This window comes from Episyrphus balteatus, chromosome 2 (genome assembly GCF_945859705.1).
Source record: "Episyrphus balteatus chromosome 2, idEpiBalt1.1, whole genome shotgun sequence".
NCBI classification, from domain to species: domain Eukaryota; kingdom Metazoa; phylum Arthropoda; class Insecta; order Diptera; family Syrphidae; genus Episyrphus; species Episyrphus balteatus.
The window spans coordinates 69,529,241-69,551,655 of NC_079135.1; the positions used below are offsets into that span (position 1 = coordinate 69,529,241).

The window sequence follows — 22,415 nt, forward strand, 5'->3', positions numbered from 1 at the left end:
TAATTCACGTAATGAGAATTTGTACCTACAAACATACATATTCATTATACATGTTCATATACAAATAAATTGGCAACAACTTCAATGCCAGAAAAATGGGAATACGATTTGCTTACATTTATTTTTCTCAAAAAATACTTTCAAAATAAATTAAAAGAAATAAAAGATAATTAAAAATGTTCTCTAAGTAAAAAAAAAAAAAAAAAAAAAACAATTTTCAAATTATTTTTTTTAAGCATTTTATTTTCCAGAAATATCGACTACCGCTGTGCAATCTTCAAGTGATTGTTGTTATTTTTTGTCTTCTTTGTTTGAAAATTTGTTTATGAAAATTTTTAAAATAGAAACATTTTTGTATCGAATTTCTTTGAGAGTGAGGACTGTTTTTTCTTCTTCCAGGATAGTAACGGATGCATTTGTTTTCGTTTCCATTTAAGGGTAACAACCAAGATGTGAATTGTATATGCAAACAATTTAGAAACGGATATCCTGGCAGATGGTGTTGATTGGATTTAGAGTGACATACATATAGTAATGCATTTGTCTTTTTAAAATGAATCACTCATGTTTACTTAAATCGCTGCTACTTTGTTTTTATTAAATGTGTGAAAAGATAATGCTATGTTTTATGTATATACAGTAGCGAGCAAAAAAAATGCAAACGAAAGAGGTTTAAAGAGTTTTGAACAAGAACTAAGTTACCAAATTTGGTATATTGAAGCTGTTTTATGTTCATTAAACAGAGTCAATTTGGGGAATATTTTACTCCAAAACCATTATTTGGTCAAAAGTCTACCTAAATATGCGTTTTTAGACGAGCAAAAAAATGCAAATGTTTTTATTTTTTGCATTTATTTTTTGCTCGCTACTGTATGTATTAGGGTGCTTTTTACTTGCGATATAGGTACTATAGGGCAAGTTTAGGATTCGTAAAAAAAATCGAACTCGAGATAACAATTTTACATGACATTACGATGATGGAGAATGCCAAAAAAGTGGGTCCGGCAATTCTGTCTGTCTGTCTGTCTGTCTGTCTGTCTGTCTGTCTGTCTGTCTGTCTGTCTGTCTGTCTGTCTGTAAGAACCTCGAGCTACAGCCTAAACTACTGGAGCTATTTTCTTCAAACTTGGTAGTTAACAGTTTTGGGTGATTCCCTAGAGGACAAATTGAAATTTTTTTTTTAGGACCAAAACTAACGGTACCTGTCATATAACGGAAATAGAAAAGTTAATATTTTTCAAAAACGGCTCTAACGATTTTGATCAAAATTTTTGTGTGTAGTATAACACATAAGAGCCAACTTTTGAAATAAAAAAATTATTTTTTGAACCGTTACTAACGGTACCTGTCATAGAACGGTTTTTTTGATTTATGAATATCTCGTAAACGACAAAACAGATTTCAACCAAAATTTTTACACAGAAACGTTAAAACAAATTTAATTAAAAAACTTTAACAAATTTACAAAAAAACTCATTTTTGGATTTTTTAAAAATATTTCAAAATTTTTTTTTGAAAAATCGTTTTTTTGAAAACGGGTTGATGAATTTCATCGAATTTTTGTTATTATGTGTTGAATAATATTTTCTTAAAAATGGCATACCAACTTTTTTTTTGAAAAATGTTATAAAATTTTTATATATAAAAAATTATTTTTTTAAAAAACGGCTCTAACGATTTTCGAAATTTTTTTTCTAAAAATTACTTTTTATGCAAGAAATCAGACTGCATACTTGGTTTTGTGTAAAAGTTCCTTTAAATCGGTGTTTAATTAATTATAAAAACAGATTTTATTTTTTTGCTCTACTTATGAAACTCTCAAAAATAACAAAATTTAGATTTTTTCTAATTTTTTTTGGTAAAAAGCTTCAACATAAGAGTTACTTTTACCATAAGAGCAAGTACGTGCGACCCCAGTCGTGCATTTTATTTTTTAAGGCGACCATCGATTTTTGTCGCTCCCATTTCAAAATTCGGTTATAAATGTTTAATTTTTGTCGGTCTTATTTCAGTCTTATTCCAGAAATGGGTAATTCTACAGCAAAATTTCATATGACAAAGTTGCTGTGCTAGTAAATTTGAGTCGCAGTAATAAAAATCACTAGTTAGGAACGAATCTAAGCTTATCATTTCGAGAAATAATAATTTAATTTTGTAAGAAATTGAATTCGAGCTCCTAGAAAAGAGCCCAGTGTGATTTTTAGGCTTATTGAATTCAATTACATTAGGTTCGATTAAAAATTGTCTGGAAAATGTTAACAAAAGGTCAAAATAAGCATAACTTTAAAATTAGTACGAAATGACCTCGTGAAAAAACCAAAATATTTACAAAAAAAAAATAGAGTCTTTAGAAATAAAATAATGTAATTTTTAGGCTACTGACTCCAAATACATTAATTTGATATAAATCTTTCCGGAAAATTTTAAAAAGTCGAAAATTGTTAGCCAGTATAATGTACTTGTAATAAACAATCAGCCCTATTATGAATGAAAACAAAAAAAATGAAAAAGGATCTTATTCAAAAAGATTCCAAAGATGCTGCTCTCTTTTCACTTTTTTATCATTAAGCTTCCAAAGCTGCTGTTCTCTTTTCGCTTTTTCATCATTAAAAAAATAAAACGGTAAACAAACGATATTCTGGGAATTTTCATCCAGGCTGAATAGCTAACTGAGGAAATAGAAAGACGTGTTCCTTTCTAAACTTAGTTTTTTGACAGTAATTTGTTTATCGTCTGAAAAAGTAAATCATCTGTGCCCCGTGACCCTAATTCTCTTCTAAATTATAGAAGACTGTTCTTTTAATAAAATAATAAGTACAAAAAGCTGTAAAAACAAAACCATACATACATTTCCCAGTCGAATCGTTCACCCATTCTTTTTTCTAATTATGCTCATCTTTTTGTATATTTCGTTCTACAATATCAACATTGTTTTGTTAAAGTGGAACATGGTTAAGTGATGACTGATGAGTAATGAGAAATTAAGAATGTAGATATTTTTTGAAAGATTTATTGTATGTTTTTTTCTAAACAAGAAAAAAGGTACCTGTAACTTTTCTATTTCCAACAAAGAATCTTAATGACATAATTCAAGTCACTGTTGTCGTTCGTAAGCCTTTAAGTAGCTTCATTAACTCATGGCAAACAAAATAAACAAAAGTTAATGAACTTTTTATAGTACATTTGATAATGTTGCCATAAAATTGGCAATAATAAATTTCACAATTTTATGGGCTATAAGTCTGCTATCATATGAAATATTTCACAATCCTTTTCTTATATAAAGAGCAGAAGTTTTGTTATCAAAGTCATCTGTTTTATATGTATGTATGTAAATTTAGTTTTACGATTTTCTTATTTTGCTTCTCCTGAAAAATAGTGTTTTTTGAGTTGTGACACTATTTTTCTCAATATGTAAGCAAATCTTAACTATTGTCACGTACAGAAACAATTTCTTTTTTTTAATTTTTAATTTCTTTTTATATAACGAAAAATACAACTCAACTTATCAAACTATTAATCCAATCCAAAGTTACGCTTTCATTTTGTTTAACACTGAAAAATCTCTACGTGAAATGTAAAACGATTATAATTTACATTAACCCCAAAGGCATATTAATATCTAAATGTGAGAATGAAAAAATACTTCTGTCGGAATATCTAAAAACTACAACAAAAAAATAAGTACTAGTATGTAAAAATAATTTATAATAAATGCATTTTGTTTTAGTTAGGTACGTCATTCAGTTTTAAAAACTAAACTAGAAAATTAATTTTGCATTGAATAAAACAAAAACAATAATGTGTTTCCAACAGTTTCATAAATTTTAAAAATAGATTGCTTACTAACGCACATACACAACACAGTGCACAGCTAGGCACTTCTCTGACAAAAAAAAAATACATCAACACTACTTCAATAGACTAGAAAAATCTTAAAAATTTAAATTAAAATAAAAGTTATTTAGTTTTTTTGACCTCATTTTGAGGGCATACACTAACAGCAGCCCGGCATACCGGCGCGGCGCGCGATGCTGATTTGATGGTGCCGGTGTTGCCCCCAAAAAAGAAAAAAAAAAAAACAAAAAGAAATGTCGAATTTGATCTATTTTTATAAACAGAAAAAAAAAAGTGAAAGACCATTTGGCACCTACTGCAAAAAAAAAAATTCAGGTGATTTGAAACAAAGGAATGATAATTAGTTACAATCCGTAAAATATCTATGGAATTTAAGAAATACTATTTGAATTTTTAAAAGCTGCATCCTTACCAATGAAACATTTGAGTATTTTTAATATTTTCAAATTATTTTTTTTTACACGAATATGAAAGATTTGATATTTATGTTCAAATATTATTTATAAATCTTTAAAAATATGTAAAAAATTGTTTGTTTGCAAGAGAAATGTTTGGCCGCAACTTTAAGAAAGGAAAAAATAATTCTTTTCCATACAAAAAATCCTGTGATTGAAAAATCAAAGGTATTAAATGTTCAGTTTAAAATGTTGAGCATTTCAAATCAATTCAAAAAACTGATATTTCTAACTAGAACATTTTTAGAAGAATATATCTAGCATAAATATTGTAGTTATTCATAAGTTTACTTTAAGTCTCTGGGGCAAACAAAACCTCTCAGTTTTAAGAACAACACCTCCGATGCTGAATGTCTTTCTAATAACTTTTTTTCCATAATGTTGAATGGATGTTAGAAACGCTACGTCCAAATGAAGTTTTGGGACTAACTAGGGTTTAATATCAATTTCACCAATTTACAACTGGAAACCGGTCACGATTTTACTCCTGGCGCTACAACGCACAGTGTGGTAATTCGCCAATCTGACTGGACAAAATAGAAAAAAAAAAGTTTAGCCACATGATTTTAAATCATGAGTTGAGCTTCTCAATACAATGGGTAACTGTAATTCATGTTTGGTATTTTGGTTTTCATCTCGGATTAGCGTAAGCTAAGCTTGAAAGTTGGTTCTTGTCAACAGTTGGATGGAGATAATACAAAGTATTCTATTTTTCGCTTGAGTTTGGTTGACGATTAAAAACGCTGTGGTAGTTTTTTTGTTTTAATTGTTTTTTTTAATTGTTAATCTACATTTGAGGGTAAATTATTATAATTTTTATTTATTAATTATTATTGCAACTATTAAAAAAAAAAAAATTTCTGTAAGGAGGCTAGGAAGTGCAAAAAAAAAATATCTTTGTTTTTCAATTAGAGGTAAAGTTAATTTTTCCGCATTTTTCCGGTCTGAAATTAATTAATTAATGTATTGTGGAGTGTTGTCATTGAGATTAGCTATTTACATGTCTCGCGTTTTCTCGACCGCCATACAACTTTTTTCACTTTTCAAAATGAAGTCAAGATTTTCAAAAAAACAAATTTTCGAAAAATGTGTCAAAACTGCCAAATAAGATCGAAAAGACAGTTTTTTTGTTCTTTCAATGAGCAGGTATCATCTTTGGAACATTTTTGACAATAAATAAAAATTAAAAAAATTAAATATAAAAGTTTTGTTCTTCAAGTTAAGCGAAAAAAAAAAACAAAAAAGGTGGAAGACACTTTGGACCGCTCTTTAAACTGAATTTCATTTTGCTTGACCAATATTATGTGGTAACTAAATAAACAAAAACAGTAGATAGTGAAACAAAGAACAAAAGAATTTTTAAAAATTAAAAAAACGGGAAAAGTATAACAAACGGAAGGTAAAAAGTGCATCTATCCATTAGAAATAGTTTAAATCAGTAGAATCGCTCTCCGCAAAATTGAAAAAGCATATTCCAATAAAACCGTAAAGGATTTAACGAAATTTTCTTTGAGTGAAGGATCAAAATGTATAAAAGATTAAGTTCTGATCCTCTGGAACCACTAAACCACTGGAATTTTCAACTAATGAGGCATTATCATTGATGAATGATGCTTTTCTATCGGAACACCTAAAATAAGTTAAATGCAAAAAGCAAGCAAGTGTAAAAGGCCAGAAATAGGGTCACGAAGAAATTTAGAGAATTATTAGCTTGAAAAACATCGAAGGTAATATAAACACAGCTGTTTTTAATAGGCCCTTAAGTTTCAAGTTTCCATCGCACAAAAAGGAGTTACTTTTTTAAATTATCATAGAATATGTTTACAGAAACATAAATTCAAAAATGCATTTTCTTCATCACTATTTTGACCCACTTTTTGCAGAAATTATAGATTTCTTTTTAAAAAATCTTTCTTTTTTATAGAATTTTATCTATTCACATTCATTTGTTTAAAACTGTTTAGAAAAAAAGTCGATTTAACTCGAGTTATTAATTTTGTCCAGCTAGATTCGTGATTGGCCACACTGTGCAACGATTGGAAATTCAATTTGAAGCATATGATTCTTGTATGCTTTAAGCCACTAGAAGCTCTATAAAAAGTAAAGAAATCATAAAAACTGGGAGTTTACTCATATTTCCTCTTTTTATTCAAAATTGAAGAAGTTATGCACAAAAAAGCGACGTTTTCTAATATTTCACAAAATTGCTTCATATGTGCTGAACGGAGGAGAAAAACACTTCTATAGGCCATCAATAAATCACAAAATTCCCACCCAGAGCACTTGTATATGTATATGTACACATATGTACATCTTCATATGTAGTAGACCACAATGTTCGCGGTGCTTACTTACTCTTACATCATGGAAATTGCATTTTACTCGAGTTGACCCAATCGATGTTTTAAAAAAGAAGTACCTGCATATTGTGAAATGAACGAAGAAGTAAGCCCATGGAATATATTGCCAATCATCTTCAAAACGTGTTTGTTGTGTCCAAACATTTTTTCGAGGTTTTAATCTTTCAAAAGTCTTGTAACGGAAATGTAAATTAGCAACATTATTGTCAAATATGGTTTGACTCAAACCTAGAATATGTCAATAAAAAAAGAAGTTCATCTAGTTCGAGTCACAGTGTATTGTTCAGTTTCGAGGTAAACATTCGCAATAACAATATAAAATAACGTAGTGTAAGCTAAAATTGCAGTTAAACCTTGAAATTATCGACATGGAATAAGCCAAACATTCAGCAAATTCATCACTTGGGGAAAAATGCACAATGGTACATAAAAGCGCTTTGGTATAACATTCAATCTAACTATGAAAGATGTTCTTGAGGCGCAATGGTTTTACTCTCTAGCAATTTCCGCAAATACTTGAAATAAATCGAACCACTTCCAATGAACTACGCTCTTACCACAAATTCTCGCTTCTATAGTGTTATGTGAAGAAACTTTAACTGACAACAAAACATACAAGTTGCATAACTATCTTTCGAAACGATTGTTGAGTATCGATATTTTTCCTCTCGATGAATCGCATTAATTTCGTTTCTGCCGAATTTTTACAATTTTATCTCAAAGTGCGTATAAAAATTTCACAAGTTTAATATTAAACCATCTGTTTAAAACTACCATGCTGTATTTGTAATTTTAGAACACACAATGGTTTGGTAATAACTTAATAACAAAACAATGGTTGAACTTTTATGAAAATGTTTCTTTGTATTAGATCAACTTTTGAGGTGCTTTACACATTAAAATGTAGAATATAAAAACTAAACAATAGCATAAGATAACATTAAAAATCACTGAACGAAACGAAATTTTGTGAAAGAAAAATGAAAAAAAAAACATTCGTTAACCAAAATAAACGATAATTGTGCAACAACAATAAAAACAGAAAATAATTTTCATTTATATCTATTTTAAAAAATTGCTTTAACATCATTCGAAAATATATACCTGGTTGTTGTTGTCTTTTTTGAAGAACTGTTTATTTGTGTTTATAATTTTAGTAGAAAAATATTTTTAAATAAAAAAGAAAATATAATAATTTTTATTTTATCGCAGGATCAAGCAGTTTTGGTTGATTTTATTTATTTATTTGTTATATCATTTTTTTTGTTTAGCAGCGTGGAAGGAAAGAAATAGAAAATGTTTATTATTGTTAAGTTTTTTTTTTATTTAATTTAATATTGCTTAATATTTTCTAAATATTAATAAGAAACATTTTTGGATAAATAAAAAAAAGAAAATTCTCAGCATAATAAAATAACAGATCATAGGTAAAGCTTATATATCTTATACTATCTTCAATTACTATCTTCACAAGGCTCACAACTTCCTGGTTATACGTAATTTACCAATATCAACTATAAAGATCAGTTGTGTAATAATTTTGGTGTCACCAAATACATAACTCCTCAAAACCCACAAAATAAATATAACTACCACCACTTCATCAGACAATTTTTGAGTTACCTTCCCACATATCCTTTTCGTTCGATATTGCAACTTGCAACAAAACAAGTGAATCAAAACATCTACACTCTACATCAATTCATCAAAAATCGGCGGCGGCCGCAATGTTATAGTTGGTTTAATCTGTTAAGTGACTTCATGCAAGGCCGCGCACCGTCATGACATATACTTGAAGGCAACAACGTCTACGCCAACTTTCATTTCAATATGCCTTAAAAGAAAAAACCACAAACCCACAAAAACTACCAGCGCGACTGCGACTGATTTTTTTTGAAGGGTGTCTGTATGTGTGTGATCAATGAAGACTTATAGCACGCGATCGTTAAAGAAAACGAAAATAAAAAAAACAACAAAACAGAAATGTACTATAATTATATTTATGACATCATCGATGAGAATAAATATCATCAGTGTGGGTCGATTAGCAGAGTGTATATCAACTCATAGGGTTCGGAATAGAGTTAAAGATTTTGTACTTGCAAAATACTAATGCCTATATGAAATCTGAGTTGTAGCTTCTAAATATAATCGAATTTTAATCCGATTTAGTCTTTAATTTTACTAATATGCAGAACTAAAAATTTTATAATACATACTCACAGTGAAGTTATTCAAAAGATGTTGAGGATTTAGAAAAGCACTTCTGCCAGCTGTACAATGCTGATGAATAACTCAAATCTGCTCCAATACAGATTACATAATTCATCTTAGACAGTGAAGTCTAATAATTCCGTCCCGACCTGGACGAAGTGAAGGAAATCATATCCAAACTCGACCATAATGCCGAGCTATATAAAGCAGAAGGCGATGACCTGGCTGGTAATATACACACCACTTCATTTGCTAAATATGGCCGTAAGAAAGCATGTTCGCAGAATGGAACCTCAACCTGATCATTCAGAAAGGAATCCCTCTCAACTGTGCTAACTGTTGGCATCAACCTTCCTCTTGGGATCCAAGGGTCGTCGGGAGTATGTGAGAAGACCAAAAAATGCATCAAACGATCCACGATACACCGTGAAAACGGTGAAGCATGTCAGAGCGAAACTGATGCTTTTCATACAACGGTGTTGGGCCTATTAATCCCATCAAGGGTATTCTGGAGTACGTAAAAATTCTCGAGGAGGTTATGTTACCCTATGCTAAAGAGGAAATGCCTTTGGTTTGGGTATACGACAAGATAATGGCCCAAAGCGTACTTCGAAAGCGGCAAAATGATGATTTCAGAAGAAAAAGGTATGCGCTAGGAAGTTGCCCGCACAATCCCCCGACCCTAACCCCTTTGAAAACTTATGGGGGAATGTAAAAGATGAGGTCCATGAGGTGAAACCAAAAAATTAGAAAGATTTGTGGCAGGTAGTGCGAGATTCGTGGATTTCAATACCAGTCGAGAAGTGTCAAATTTAAATGGACTCTATGCCCCGAAGATGCATTCCAGTAATTAAAATAATGGTTACTGCACAAAGTATTAATGGTAATCTTTAATAATTAACACACTTTCATACAACTTTTAATAGTTTTCTTACTTTTTGCCTTATAGATGCAGTAAAATGCTATACACTGCTATTTTTGTGAACAACCACAAATTTTTAAAATGGATGTATCCGTGACAAAAGCAACGGTAAAAAATCAATCTTAATTTTTTCTGGTAATATTAATAAAATACTTTAATTTGCTATTTGAAGTTTTGTGAAAAATATTATAACGTTGAAAATATTAGCCTTTTTGTTTTATTTGGGGAGCACTGCTATTATTATGAACACAACTGTATAATATATAAAATAAAATGCACGACTGGGTCGCACATACTTGATCTTACTATTCAAAGCACTTTTATATTAGCTAACTTGTAGATTATAAGAACTGCCTCTATATAATTTTGAAAGAAATTTGGTTGATCTTGAGAGCCGACAGGAGGTCAAACTTTTGTTCAATGAAAAAAAAAAAAAAAAATGCAGTTTTATTGCGATTGCTTTAAGAAGTCAAACGAAGAATGTACTTTTGCCAACCGCTGCTACTTTGCTCTGAATGTGCAATTGACCAGCAATGCCTCTTTCGGGCAACTAAAGGGTCTCTATACAACGTTAGTAAAGTTTTCGACTCCGCTTCAATCAACTTGGCATTCGAAGCTAGAAAAAGCTAGCTAATTACAGAATTTCTTCTTGGTTAAGGCTACAATGGATTGTAGCGCTGCAATGCTTGATAACCGACTAATAATCAATTTCTCTTAAGCTTTTAAACTTTATTAGAAACAGAATTTGAAATTTTGTATCTTCATCGGTTTTCTACTAATACCGAACCCTGTACGAATGAAAAGTGTATGGGACATTAACATTAAGAAGTTCCACTTGTATCTCACTCTCCCGGGAAGATTGATTTTTTATTTTATTTTGTTTCATAGAACAAGAGAATGTTTACCTCACACGTCATCATTATCGCCAAAAACTATAAGCAGGCGTATACACTAAACAAGATTAGAGTTAGAGGCTTAACGAAACATGAAACGATGACAAACAATAACAGCACACTAAGTTCTGGTTAATGGAAGTGGAATGCTATTAGCGAAAACAAAAAATCAGATTATTAACTTGTCCAAGCATTATGCGTTGGATATTATACAATGTACATATAAATGACTATCGGTCGAGTTGCGGGCTAAATTAATCAATTAGTCGCAGCTGTCATTTTCTTTGGTTGGCAATCTATTGGAGATAGTTTGTTGCTCATATAATATTCTATACTTTTAATTTTCCTTATAAAGTGTTCATTTAAAGAGTTACTGTAGTAGTTTTGTATATAGTTTTGCATGTGGGCCATGAGTGTAGATGACGTGGTTAAAGACTCACTTAAGAGTGTTTCCTATAGTTGGTATAGTAACAGCTCATAATAGCAATATGGCATTGTTTTTTGTTTTGTTATGTGGGTTAAGAATCTATTAATAAAGTGTTACAAATTGAAATTATTATTACTTTAAGCATTAGCTGTTCGACGAATGGGCTTAAATGAATTTATTGTAGTGGGATATATTGTAATATCGTGTAGGTTGAATAACGTGAAGCTTGTTTAAATTTTATTCTGATGAGGTCAAGAAGTAAACTTATTGATTTTTTAATCATTTCTAAATGAAGGTGAATGTACATAATGGGCTTGATTGTTTTTTTATTATTCTATTTACAAAAGTGAAACATTGAAATCAAAGCGAAAGATGCTTAAGGGCAATGTTGAGAAAACAAAAAAAAATTGTAAGCAACTTTTCAAATGAATAGCCAACAACTGTTCAATCCGGAGAAGGTAGTAAGCACCATCATTGGTAATTTCAACCCATCAACTCAGTTGTTATAGAATAGAAACCGCTACTCATTCTTAGATGCTAACAGAAGTAGCAATAATAATTTAAGTATTTAATTTTTTAATAGTTTGTATTTGTAAAAGTGGATTTAGCTGTTTTTGACTCTAAACCGACGATTTGACATTGTGTGAGTAGAAGTAGATAGTTATTCAAAAACTTCATCGGCTCAATGAAGAGCATGCAAATCGATGTCGTGCAAGCGCGAATTTAAGCCTGACCGCATGTAGTCAAACTTTTCCAATTAAATGCAATGAATTCCTTTATTTTCGACGATTATCTCATTTATATACATATTAGGGTGGGTCAAAAAAATCGAAAATTTTTTTTTTGATTTGGTACTCCGAAAAATCGATTGCTAGACCCCTCTAGAATATACACACCAAATATGAGCTCTTTATATTAATGGGAAGGTCCTCCGCTTTGCAATTTTCCATTTTTACATCAAGCTTCTACTAAAAAAAAATAATTTTTTTATTAATTGACTTTTTAGCAAATTTCTTTTCATATTCTTGTAGGAAATTGAACGCTCTACAAAAAAGGCCTTATACACTTTTTTCGTTTATCTAACCGTTGAATAGATATTTGAGGTCCAAAAATCGAGAAAATCTTTAAAAATTCGTTTTTTGTTCTTAATTTTGTAACAAATTGAAAAATTATAATGATTAAACGCGCAAGACATATTCTTGTTGGAAATTGATTGCTCCACAAAAAAGGTCTTATTAACTTTTTTCATTAATCTAACCATTCTAAAGATATTCGAGGTCAAAGTTAAAAAAAAATATAAAAACATTTTATATTTTTAAAAAATTTCTAATTCACTGAAACTTCATTATTTTCAAATTAACAAGATATATTCTTGTAGGGGCTTAAATGTTCTACAAAAAATTCCTTGGAATGAAATTGATTGCTTTAACCGTTTAGAAGATATTCGTATCCAAACCAATGCTCACTGATTTCAATAGTTTTCTTATGACCCGTATGCATTGCGATTTGGATACGAATATCTTCTAAACGGTTAAAGCAATCAATTTCATTCCAAGGAATTTCTTGTAGAACGTTTAAGCCCCTACAAGAATATACCTTGCTAATTTGAAAATAATGAAGTTTCAATGAATTAGAAATTTTTTAAAAATATAAAATGTTTTTATATTTTTTTTTAACTTTGACCTCGAATATCTTTAGAATGGTTATATTAATGAAAAAAGTTAATAAGACCTTTTTTGTGGAGCAATCAATTTCCAACAAGAATATGTCTTGCGCGTTTAATCATTATAATTTTTCAATTTGTTACAAAATTAAGAACAAAAAACGAATTTTTAAAGATTTTCTCGATTTTTTGACCTCAAATATCTATTCAACGGTTAGATAAACGAAAAAAGTGTATAAGGCCTTTTTTGTAGAGCGTTCAATTTCCTACAAGAATATGAAAAGAAATTTGCTAAAAAGTCAATTAATAAAAAAATTATTTTTTTTTAGTAGAAGCTTGATGTAAAAATGGAAAATTGCAAAGCGGAGGACCTTCCCATTAATATAAAGAGCTCATATTTGGTGTGTATATTCTAGAGGGGTCTAGCAATCGATTTTTCGGAGTACCAATTAAAAAAAAAGAATTTCAATTTTTTTGACCCACCCTAATACATATGCTATATCGGAGATGACATCAATAAACTTTTTTAATTCTAAAATATAAGACATTTGAATCAAGCAGCACTTCCCACTTGGGAATTGACAAAAAATGTGCTCAAAAATAAACTGGAAATCTTATCACCTGCATCCACTGAGAAGATTAGCTGACTTTAGCCAACAAATAAGGACCTTGATATAAGAACCATTTCTGAAGTCAGTCAAGATCATCACCTTTAGCTTCAGTTTGATTTTCAAGCATGACATGACTTTTAAACTACCATTGACCATTCAGTACCACTTCTGAAACTTTTCAATGCCTTTAAATAGCTCAAACATCTTAAAGCTCTATTAATAACTCAAAAGATTAGATAGAATGGTACTCAGTACAAAAATGGAAGTACGAACCAAAATGAGTAAACAGGCCCAACGTACTTACTTTTCTAGAAAAAAATTATTTAATAAAGAAAATTTCAGCTTTTACAATAAAATTTCAGGTTTACACGGTTTTTTTTTCGTAGTTGTCAGCTCCATCAAAAAACTTCGCATACGTTATTTTTCTCTCTCAAAACTGTTTTCATTTTTCTTTGATGTTTAACATACTTTAATATTATCCATTCTGAGCAGGAAATAACAAATGAGAAACAGTGAAATGGTTGAATGAGGAATCGAATCTTTAATATGCAAGCCTCAGAAAACATCCTTAAAAAAATATCCCCATATCCAAAAATTCAAAAATAATTAGCCTTTTATCAGCAATTGTAAGATGTCTTAAAAATAAGTCACTTTAAAGTTTTTTTTTTCAAAATGTCCGAATCAGGAGACAAAAACTTAAATTGCGCCTTCATATTATTGTACGAGTAATAAACCTAATACAAACAATCATGAATGACCAATTATTGTGTTGAAAGATATAACCAAAATTAGCATTCAATCAGGTCATTGAACTATCATTCATTTATGGTTTGTTACAAAACCAAACTCTGTATACGGTTATTTCGATAAAAATGTCTTCTTTTACACAAATATTGATTTTTATTTGCTTTTTATCTCTCGAAAATAAATATGCATATTAACGTAAGAACGTCTGATAAAAATAAGATCATTGACTTCTTTATTAAAATACACACATCATAAGTAATCACATCAAGAAATACTTTAAATTCTTGCAAGTTACTTTTTTTATTTAACTACCTACCTCGCAGTTAAATATTTTATTACTATTATTATGCGAGAGAATTACAACCAACAATCATTTAAAAATCTAGTTAACAATCACGTTAATGTGTGTCATATATGATTGCTTTATTATGTTGATATAAAAATATTTTCTTAAAAGATTCAATTAATTAATTGCGCCTCGTTAAATTTGAAAAGAAAAAAAAATAATTAAATCAAATTATACTCGTGAATGCACCTATTGAAATTTAGTGAATGCATTTTGTTGCGATTTCTGAGATCACTTTGTACAAACATTCAACAGTCATCACACCGCTAACCGGGAAATTATACACAAATCAGTCATTTAAATAAAAATGAACATTTTTCATTCATCAGAGCATGACATGAATTATTCAAGGCAGAGTATTATTATTTTTTGTATTTGGCTTAAGGTACATTTGCTTATGAGTGTACTCGTAAAACACATTTTGTATTTTTGGTTGATTATACACAAAAAAGGAAACATAATTCAAATCGTGATTGGTCACCAGAAAAAAAACTTTGTCACTGCAAGTACTAAGGGATTGATTCAACTTTTCAATGTCCAATTACTCCTACTACTTCTACTTGTTGGACACTTGATATGTGATATGAATTTTTTTTACATTTGTGTACATTAAGGATGACATATCCTTGAAAATTTTTTTTTTTTTGTGAAAAACCAACACGGATTAAATCACTAAGCTTTGCATACAAGAATTAAATATCGAACTTTAGCTTTGTACGTGAAACGGCTTTAAAGGCAATCGATCATACAGCTGCTACGTAGTTCATTAACGTGAGTCTTTTATATGCAAGACTTAATGGGAAGAATTGGAACTATTTTGTACAAGGAAGATGAGGACATCAACTTTTCTTTGAAAAATGACAATGAATTCAAGTAAAAATGTTCACAACTTCATCTAGACTCTCGATTATCATATGGAGATGTCGAAACAGTTTAACATTCACCTGTTTTGGGTGGCGGGACAGAGATTTTTGGGAAACTGCGAAGCATATACACTTGCGAGAAATGGGACTATAATACCAATTTTAGCAAATAAAGTAAACATTGGCATTTTATTAGCTGCTAGAGAACTCATGCTAAAGTAAGAAGCTATAGACAACAAACAAGAGATGGTCTAACATAACAACATGCCAAATGACCAAAAAGATTTGGCCTGAGCTAGATCCAAAACATTCTAAACATCTTTTGTCTCTAAGCAGGTTGCATATTACCTTTTTATTAGGTGTCCTAAACGGACACTGTCTTATAGGCAATTACGCCGCAAGACTACGCGTAGTCTCAATAGATTTCAATAGAAGTTACTTTCATGAAAAAGAAATAATCAAATTCACTGCGACCTGGAATCTAGATAAGATGATCTTGAGGCTTCCGCAAACATTGAGAGTTCCTCATTGCACCAATTTAGAATATGTCATGCCCGAATTAATTTCTGTTATATATACTAGCTGCCTGATTATCTGTTGGGGTAGCAACGATTTATTGTGTTTGTTTAAACGACTAAATTAATTTTTCCATAATTTTATTTGAAACTTTGTTTTCTAAAATCGTCTTTTCAGAAAAGAAATTAAATCTGGGGTCAAATTACGGCATACGTTCGTTAACGAATGGTTGCTATGTGTCCCTATCGTTTTCTAATAATTAAATAGAGACAGAAATAGTCAAAACGTTAACGTATGATCGTAATTGTGTGCCGTAATTCGACCCCTGAATTTGATTTCGTGTGGACCTTAATTTAATCGAATAAAGAAAGTACGAACTTATTAAGCTTTATGAGCTGAATAGCAAATATCTTGGTCTGAGTTTGGATTCCATTTGACCTAAAAATTCGTTCATGTAACCGAAATAAAAGTAGATTGACAAATTCAGTGTAAAAAATTGCGACATTGCGACAATTTCAAAGGCATAGTGCATAGATTTCGTTTGGAAGAATCTTTCGAAAAGTTGTGTCTTCTTCCATTTGAAGCTCTAAAATCTAAATGATTTAAAGAAGGCACATATCTTTTTGTTTTTGTGCTTCTCAAATAACTTTACCTAACACTTTTACCTGGCGAGCTATTTTACTGACTGTCACTTTAGCTAAACATCATCTAGCTTAACTCTTTAAGAAACCTTTTGTTTTGATTGAATACTAAAGTACTAGGTTACTAGGTTTGGTTTTATACCTAAATAAACAAAGAATATTTACTTTCAGCTAGAGCCTTCAGGTAGATATCCTAATGACTCATTTATGCCAAAAAAAAGTAAAAATCATATAATGTGAATCATAAAAAAACACACATATACATCAATGACCATAACAACTTGCCTTAACCTGGCAGGTCGTCACGAGCAGCAATAGAATTTCGTAGTCGTGATATGTAAACAAAACTCCCCGTTTTATTATAACACACAAAACATCTTTTCACAGGCAATCCCAACCTCCTCTCATTTGTATTTCTTTTCATTTTCTTTTGTAGCCTTGTGAAATTTATAACTACACTATACTATCGCTACTGCCCTATATTCTAATACACTTTATAGTTCGAGAGGATACTGTTGTATTAAAAAAAAAAAAAATAACTTAAAAGACTTTAAAATTTTATAAATAAATCTGAAAAGTCAAAGAAGTCGCTCTTGAAGGTGAAAAGCCAGGGTGAAATTATTGAATTAAGGCTGTTGTTGTCCCTATCAAACCTTGAGATCAACAGTATTGTTGTTGGAACCAAATAACATTTTTTAAACTTGTTTAATAAATAGGAATTTATCGATTGGAAAGCAACTACTACTTCACAGGCTATTCTACTATGGTATCAATAAACGTTCGTGTTGCAAAGTAGGTTTACGTCACTCATTTATTGGACTTCTAAAAGAAATAGGACTTTAGGAAGTGAAACATATTTCTTATTTATTTGATAGAAGGGAGAGTTTTTTATTCTTTCTAATACTGGCCTAGAATTAAAGAAAATTTAATGCCAAAAAAGTCAAGGCAAGTAAGAACAACCTTTAACAACAAGACGTTTATTTTGAACTGAAGCTATTTGTTGAATGTATAATTGTTTTTAATGCACAAATGTTACGTATTAATTAGAAATTTTTTTTTTTTGATTTATCGACAGTTTGTCGTTTTTTTTTTTTTGTTCTCAGAACAACTTCAACCTATACTCAGCGCTAATACTTAAAAAAAAAAAAAAAAAAAACAAATCTGACTGACATCATCGCTTAACACATCATGCGACTACGTTTATATCTTTTTGATTTGTTATCTCATAATTCTCAATTTCATTAGCATAGCGAGAGAGATACATACGTTTTTTTTTTTATTTGTTTCTTCTAATATGTGGTGGATTAAAAATGTGTTTGGAAATTTAGAAGGAAATAAAAAAATAATGTTTTATAACCTTCATCACAGTTTAAAGGAAAAATACGAATTTCAAAAGAATTTTTGCTGAAATTTTGTATATTTGTTTGTAATAATAACAAAATAAATTTAAACAAATACATTTTTTGCATGGCATTTATGTATGTAAGATTGTGTTGTTATGGTTATGAGAGTATCAAAATTAGCTGATGGGTGTTTAATAGCTTATTGTGGGCGAAAATGCTTTGCAGGTCTCTCGCTCTCACTTAATTAACAACAGTGTATTATTTTAATTTTGCTTTGAATCGCTCATGCCAGCAACAATTTATTATGTTTACATTCTAGCAGACTGTAGTGCTTTGTTTCGCTATAAGAATTTTTTTTTTTTTTCTTGTGGTAAGGAAAATCGGAAACTTGCCAAAAAAATAAAACTGTCTCATCTTTTTGCTAACAGCAAGGTCTTCCTGTCATAGACGCGTAAGAGATTTGTCACGGAACATATTTCGGTTTTGTGCAACTTGCTTGTCAGTCATGACAGTTTTAAAAGACAAATGCAAACGAAAATTTCACTTCAGACCCCTGTTTTATGTTCGTATTGAAAATTCATTGCATGCACTGCAAAATGCCAAATTGGTAGGTTTATATGATGTGAAAACATACATATTTTAATCTTTCCCCTAAACTTTTACTAAACGAGTAGCGAAGTTTTTGTTACCACTAGAAGTTTAAAGCTGAATAAATCATACACAAAGACCGTTCAATTCTAATATACTGTCTTCATAAGTTAATCAATGATGAATGAGTCCAGAATTTAACGCAGCCAAATGGATGATTTTTTAAAGATTCGGACCATGCCCCTCTAAAACAGCGTAATAGAGTGTAGCTGCAAAGACTATTGGCTCCAAGTGTTTTTCAATAAATTCAAATATTAAAGTTAAATTAAAGTACGAGATTGTTAACTATTTCAATATTTGTATGAATTGCAGTTTTTAGTACTTCATCTCTTTTATGTTTTAAGCTTTTTGGATATAATGAAATTTTTTTAATAAATGCTCTAAATTTAAAGTTACGTTGCAGGTGGTGCATATAGGCGGGTTTTGTTTGGTGGAGTTGTATGTGCGTGACAGCTGTGTGTCCAGATGGTTTTTAAGATGTGTCTTAAGCTTCTGAAAAAGTATGGTACGAACTTAACCTCGATAAAAACCGCTAGATAAGTTTCATCTCAACTTAGTTGCAACAGAGAGGAGGTTTTCAAAAACAGAACTTATAATTTTATTAAAAACCAGAAAATTTTGTTTTCGAAATATTTTAGGAAAATAGCGACTATTTTTTTAATAAAATTTGTATTTCTTTAAAAAAAGATGCTATAAAAATAAAAGTTTTTTCAAAATTCATATATGACGGGTACCATTATTTTTTATTCCAAAAATACATTTTCAAAAGAAGCCCCATGAAGAGGGTTAAAAAACAAGTGGCAGTAAGTTTGAAGTAAATCAGTGGTAAGTGGACGATGAAGCAAGAGTTCTGAGTTCGTATCCCAACTTCAAAAACATTTTTTCAGGGGTACTGCCTCTAACGAAGAATTGACAAATCCTCCAAGAGTATCATTTTCATGAAAAAGTACATCTCTGTTCGGACTTGGTGGTAAATTGTAGGTCCCTCTACTCTTCCAAATTAATTATATGCACACAAGAGTGGTTGATAGTCTTTAGTCTATAAAACTTGAGCGTTTCCACATGTTTTGGTTAATAAATGCGAATTGAGGAAATTATAAAAAACTGTTCAAGCGTTTACTTGAGAAAAATCCCGAGTGGAGTAATGACTTCGAACAAATACTTCAGTTGAAGGAATGTTAAGATAATTCTCAACTTGAGTACGACTATGAATTCCGTCCTAAGGTTATCGAATATTTTATATTTTGACTGAAAAATGGTCAATTTAGTGTTTTTTTTTATTGAGTAGGGTCGCCAAGTACTTGCTGGTATTAAAAATTTGATGTTTTTGGCCCAATTTCATAAAACTATTTTTAATATTAGGAGAATATTAAGAAAATATTAGTAAATTCTCTAATAAATTGTTGCATTAATAATTTTATGAAATTGGGCCCTGAACTTATCGGTACAAAAAAGTACAACTTTTTGGTGTTTAATGAGAAATTTCTGTTCGAAACAGTATTTTTTTAAGTTTAATGAATCAGTCTGGAATATTGGAGATTTTCTACACTATTTTCTGGATATTTTTAAATCCTTTTTTTTTTCTTGAAGGCAAATTTGATCAATCATAAAATGCTCGGAAGAAATTAAAAACCGCGGAGAGCGGAAGTGGCAGTTTTTTTGGCAATATGCTTCAAAAAGCCACCGACTTGTGTACAAGTCAAGTGATGCATTGAAACCTATTCCCGAAGTCAAGTAGAAGTAGATCGAGAAGCAACTGACACGGAACAGTCGACGAAAATATAAACAACTAAGGAGCAATTGAAGAGAATTGTAATATGCATTACAAATTAAATTCTGTAACTTTATCACTGGCGATAAACATTTTTGAACGTCTCTTAAATTCATTTTACTCCATAAATAAAACAATTTTCTTTCAAATTCAGAATTTATGAATTAACAAAATATGATTTTGAATGAAATTTCTTTTATTTTGATGGGATAAAATGGATTTTAAAGTAAAATTTTATCGCCAATGATAAAAGTTAAAGAACAGGGACACAGGTAACTAATCTTGAAACATTATCGCAGGACATCCCCGCTTGACTATACTTTTTGTTTTACAAACATTTCGATTAATTTGACATCACTTATCTATTAAGTTCAAGTTAAAGGTGATAAAAGTATACAAAAGAAATACCTATTTCGTCAAATTAAGTAAACTACAATCCATAACCTTCAAAGATATCTAATCTAATCAATTTATCGCGTAATTGGGTTGTAAATTGTGCATTTATTTTGTTTAAAAATTTATTTACAATAAAAAGCGATGCAAAAGTAATAGAAAAAACAATACGTTGGCTTTGTTCACCAAGTTGATTTTTAAAAGTGAAATTAAAATCCACTTGTGAATGAACCCGCAATTTGTGCGAATGCCAATCAAAATCAACCCAGCAATCTGAATCTACAATCAATCAAACAAAAACAAAAAAAAAACTAAAATTACCTAGGCAACTAGACTATATTAAAGTAAAAACGGTTTCTATTTGAAATTGGACATGGACATACAACACAGAGTACCTACTCAATTTGAACACAGTGAGTCAGAGCTCAGAGTCAATATAAACTCTAATATACGTACTTGTCTACGAGTAGGTAGATTAGATAGGTACATAATACAAAAGTCTTAAAACATATGTATAAAGTCTTCCCAACTCTCGCCTGCAGAACATATGTATAGCCCACTTCATTTCTAAGTAGCAGCTCTATCCTCATCAAGAAGGCATAGGAACCTATCTATTTTTAGAATCAATTTTTTTGGTGGCATCGTAAATCAATACAATTCATGTATAGCGTCCTCGTCATGGTTTTAAAATGAATTCTCGTATTGGAAAATAAAATTAGGTATTAAGAATGTTTCCAAGTTGGTATCTACGCTATACGAGGGATAATATGAATCTCTCTCTCGCTGTCTCTACTTTCTATTCCCATGGGCAGACAAATGGCATTGAACCGGAACTCTATTTTCAGTTTCAGTTAAATAAAGTAAAACAAAACCAAATGCCGGCTCGGGTGCTTCTACAACTTTAAACTCATGTAGATACAAATAGAATACAGATAAGATAAGATAAATGGGATTCTTTTTTTTTTTCTATTTTATTATGCTCTGAGAATTTTCTTTAAATTTATATCCATTCATAAAAAATGTTTCTTTAGAGTGATTATTTTTTTTTTAAATAAGTAAACAATAGAATAATAAAAAAAAAAGAGTAAAAACAAACATACCTTGTAGATTCAAAAAAGTTAGCTTCACGATTCATCAATTCAGAACGGAATTTGGCCATTTCTTCTTCCATTTTGCGCATTTCCGAATCGAATCGCTCCCGAATGCTTGAGAATTCTGTATCAATTACACTGAAGTCTCCTAATTTGATGGGAATATTCCTTTTGCTTGATTCGGCCATTGTGTTTTTTTATTTATTTATTCAAAAATGAAAAATTTGGATTTTTATATACACGATATAAGCGCACGCACGAATGTTTTGCGAGATAAATTTTTATTTTTATATTATAATTATTGGTTTTGAGCGCGGAGGAAATTTATTTATGAACTTCTTCACTCGTCGAACGCAAAATATTTATTGAAATAAAATTATAAAGCAACCGATGAAATCACTTTTTTCTTTCTACAAGTGAGCAAGTGACGTTTCCTTTGAATGATTGCTTGAGTTTATTCTTTCTCTTGAGTTGTTTTTTTTTTGTTGAGTTTTGGTTTTTAGTGTACTTGTGGAAAAGTGAGTGGGTTGTTTTGACAGTTGGAGCCTTAAGGGTATGTTGGCACTTGTTGGATGCGTTCACACATTTATCGGATATACCATAAACAAAAAATACCAAGACTGGAAACTTTCGTACCCCAAAACCCTTTTGTG

At 30.3% G+C, this 22,415-nt stretch overlaps 1 protein-coding gene across 2 annotated transcripts in view; it reads right to left on the minus strand.

The window, feature by feature from the left end:
- The window catches only part of LOC129911503 (heat shock protein beta-1), a 29,221-nt gene extending 7,067 nt beyond the window's left edge, over positions 1–22,154 (minus strand). Inside the window, exons 1-2 of one of the 2 annotated variants that reach the window (XM_055989319.1) lie at positions 21,772–22,154; positions 7,778–7,804 (exon numbers count right to left, since the gene is read on the minus strand). In XM_055989319.1, the coding sequence (XP_055845294.1) occupies positions 7,778–7,804; positions 21,772–21,950 (206 nt within the window). In that variant the 5' untranslated portion in view covers positions 21,951–22,154. The remainder of the gene's footprint in view (positions 1–7,777; positions 7,805–21,771) is intronic. The other variant, XM_055989321.1, reaches the window with a different exon arrangement.
- Between the last annotated feature and the right edge of the window lie 261 nt (positions 22,155–22,415).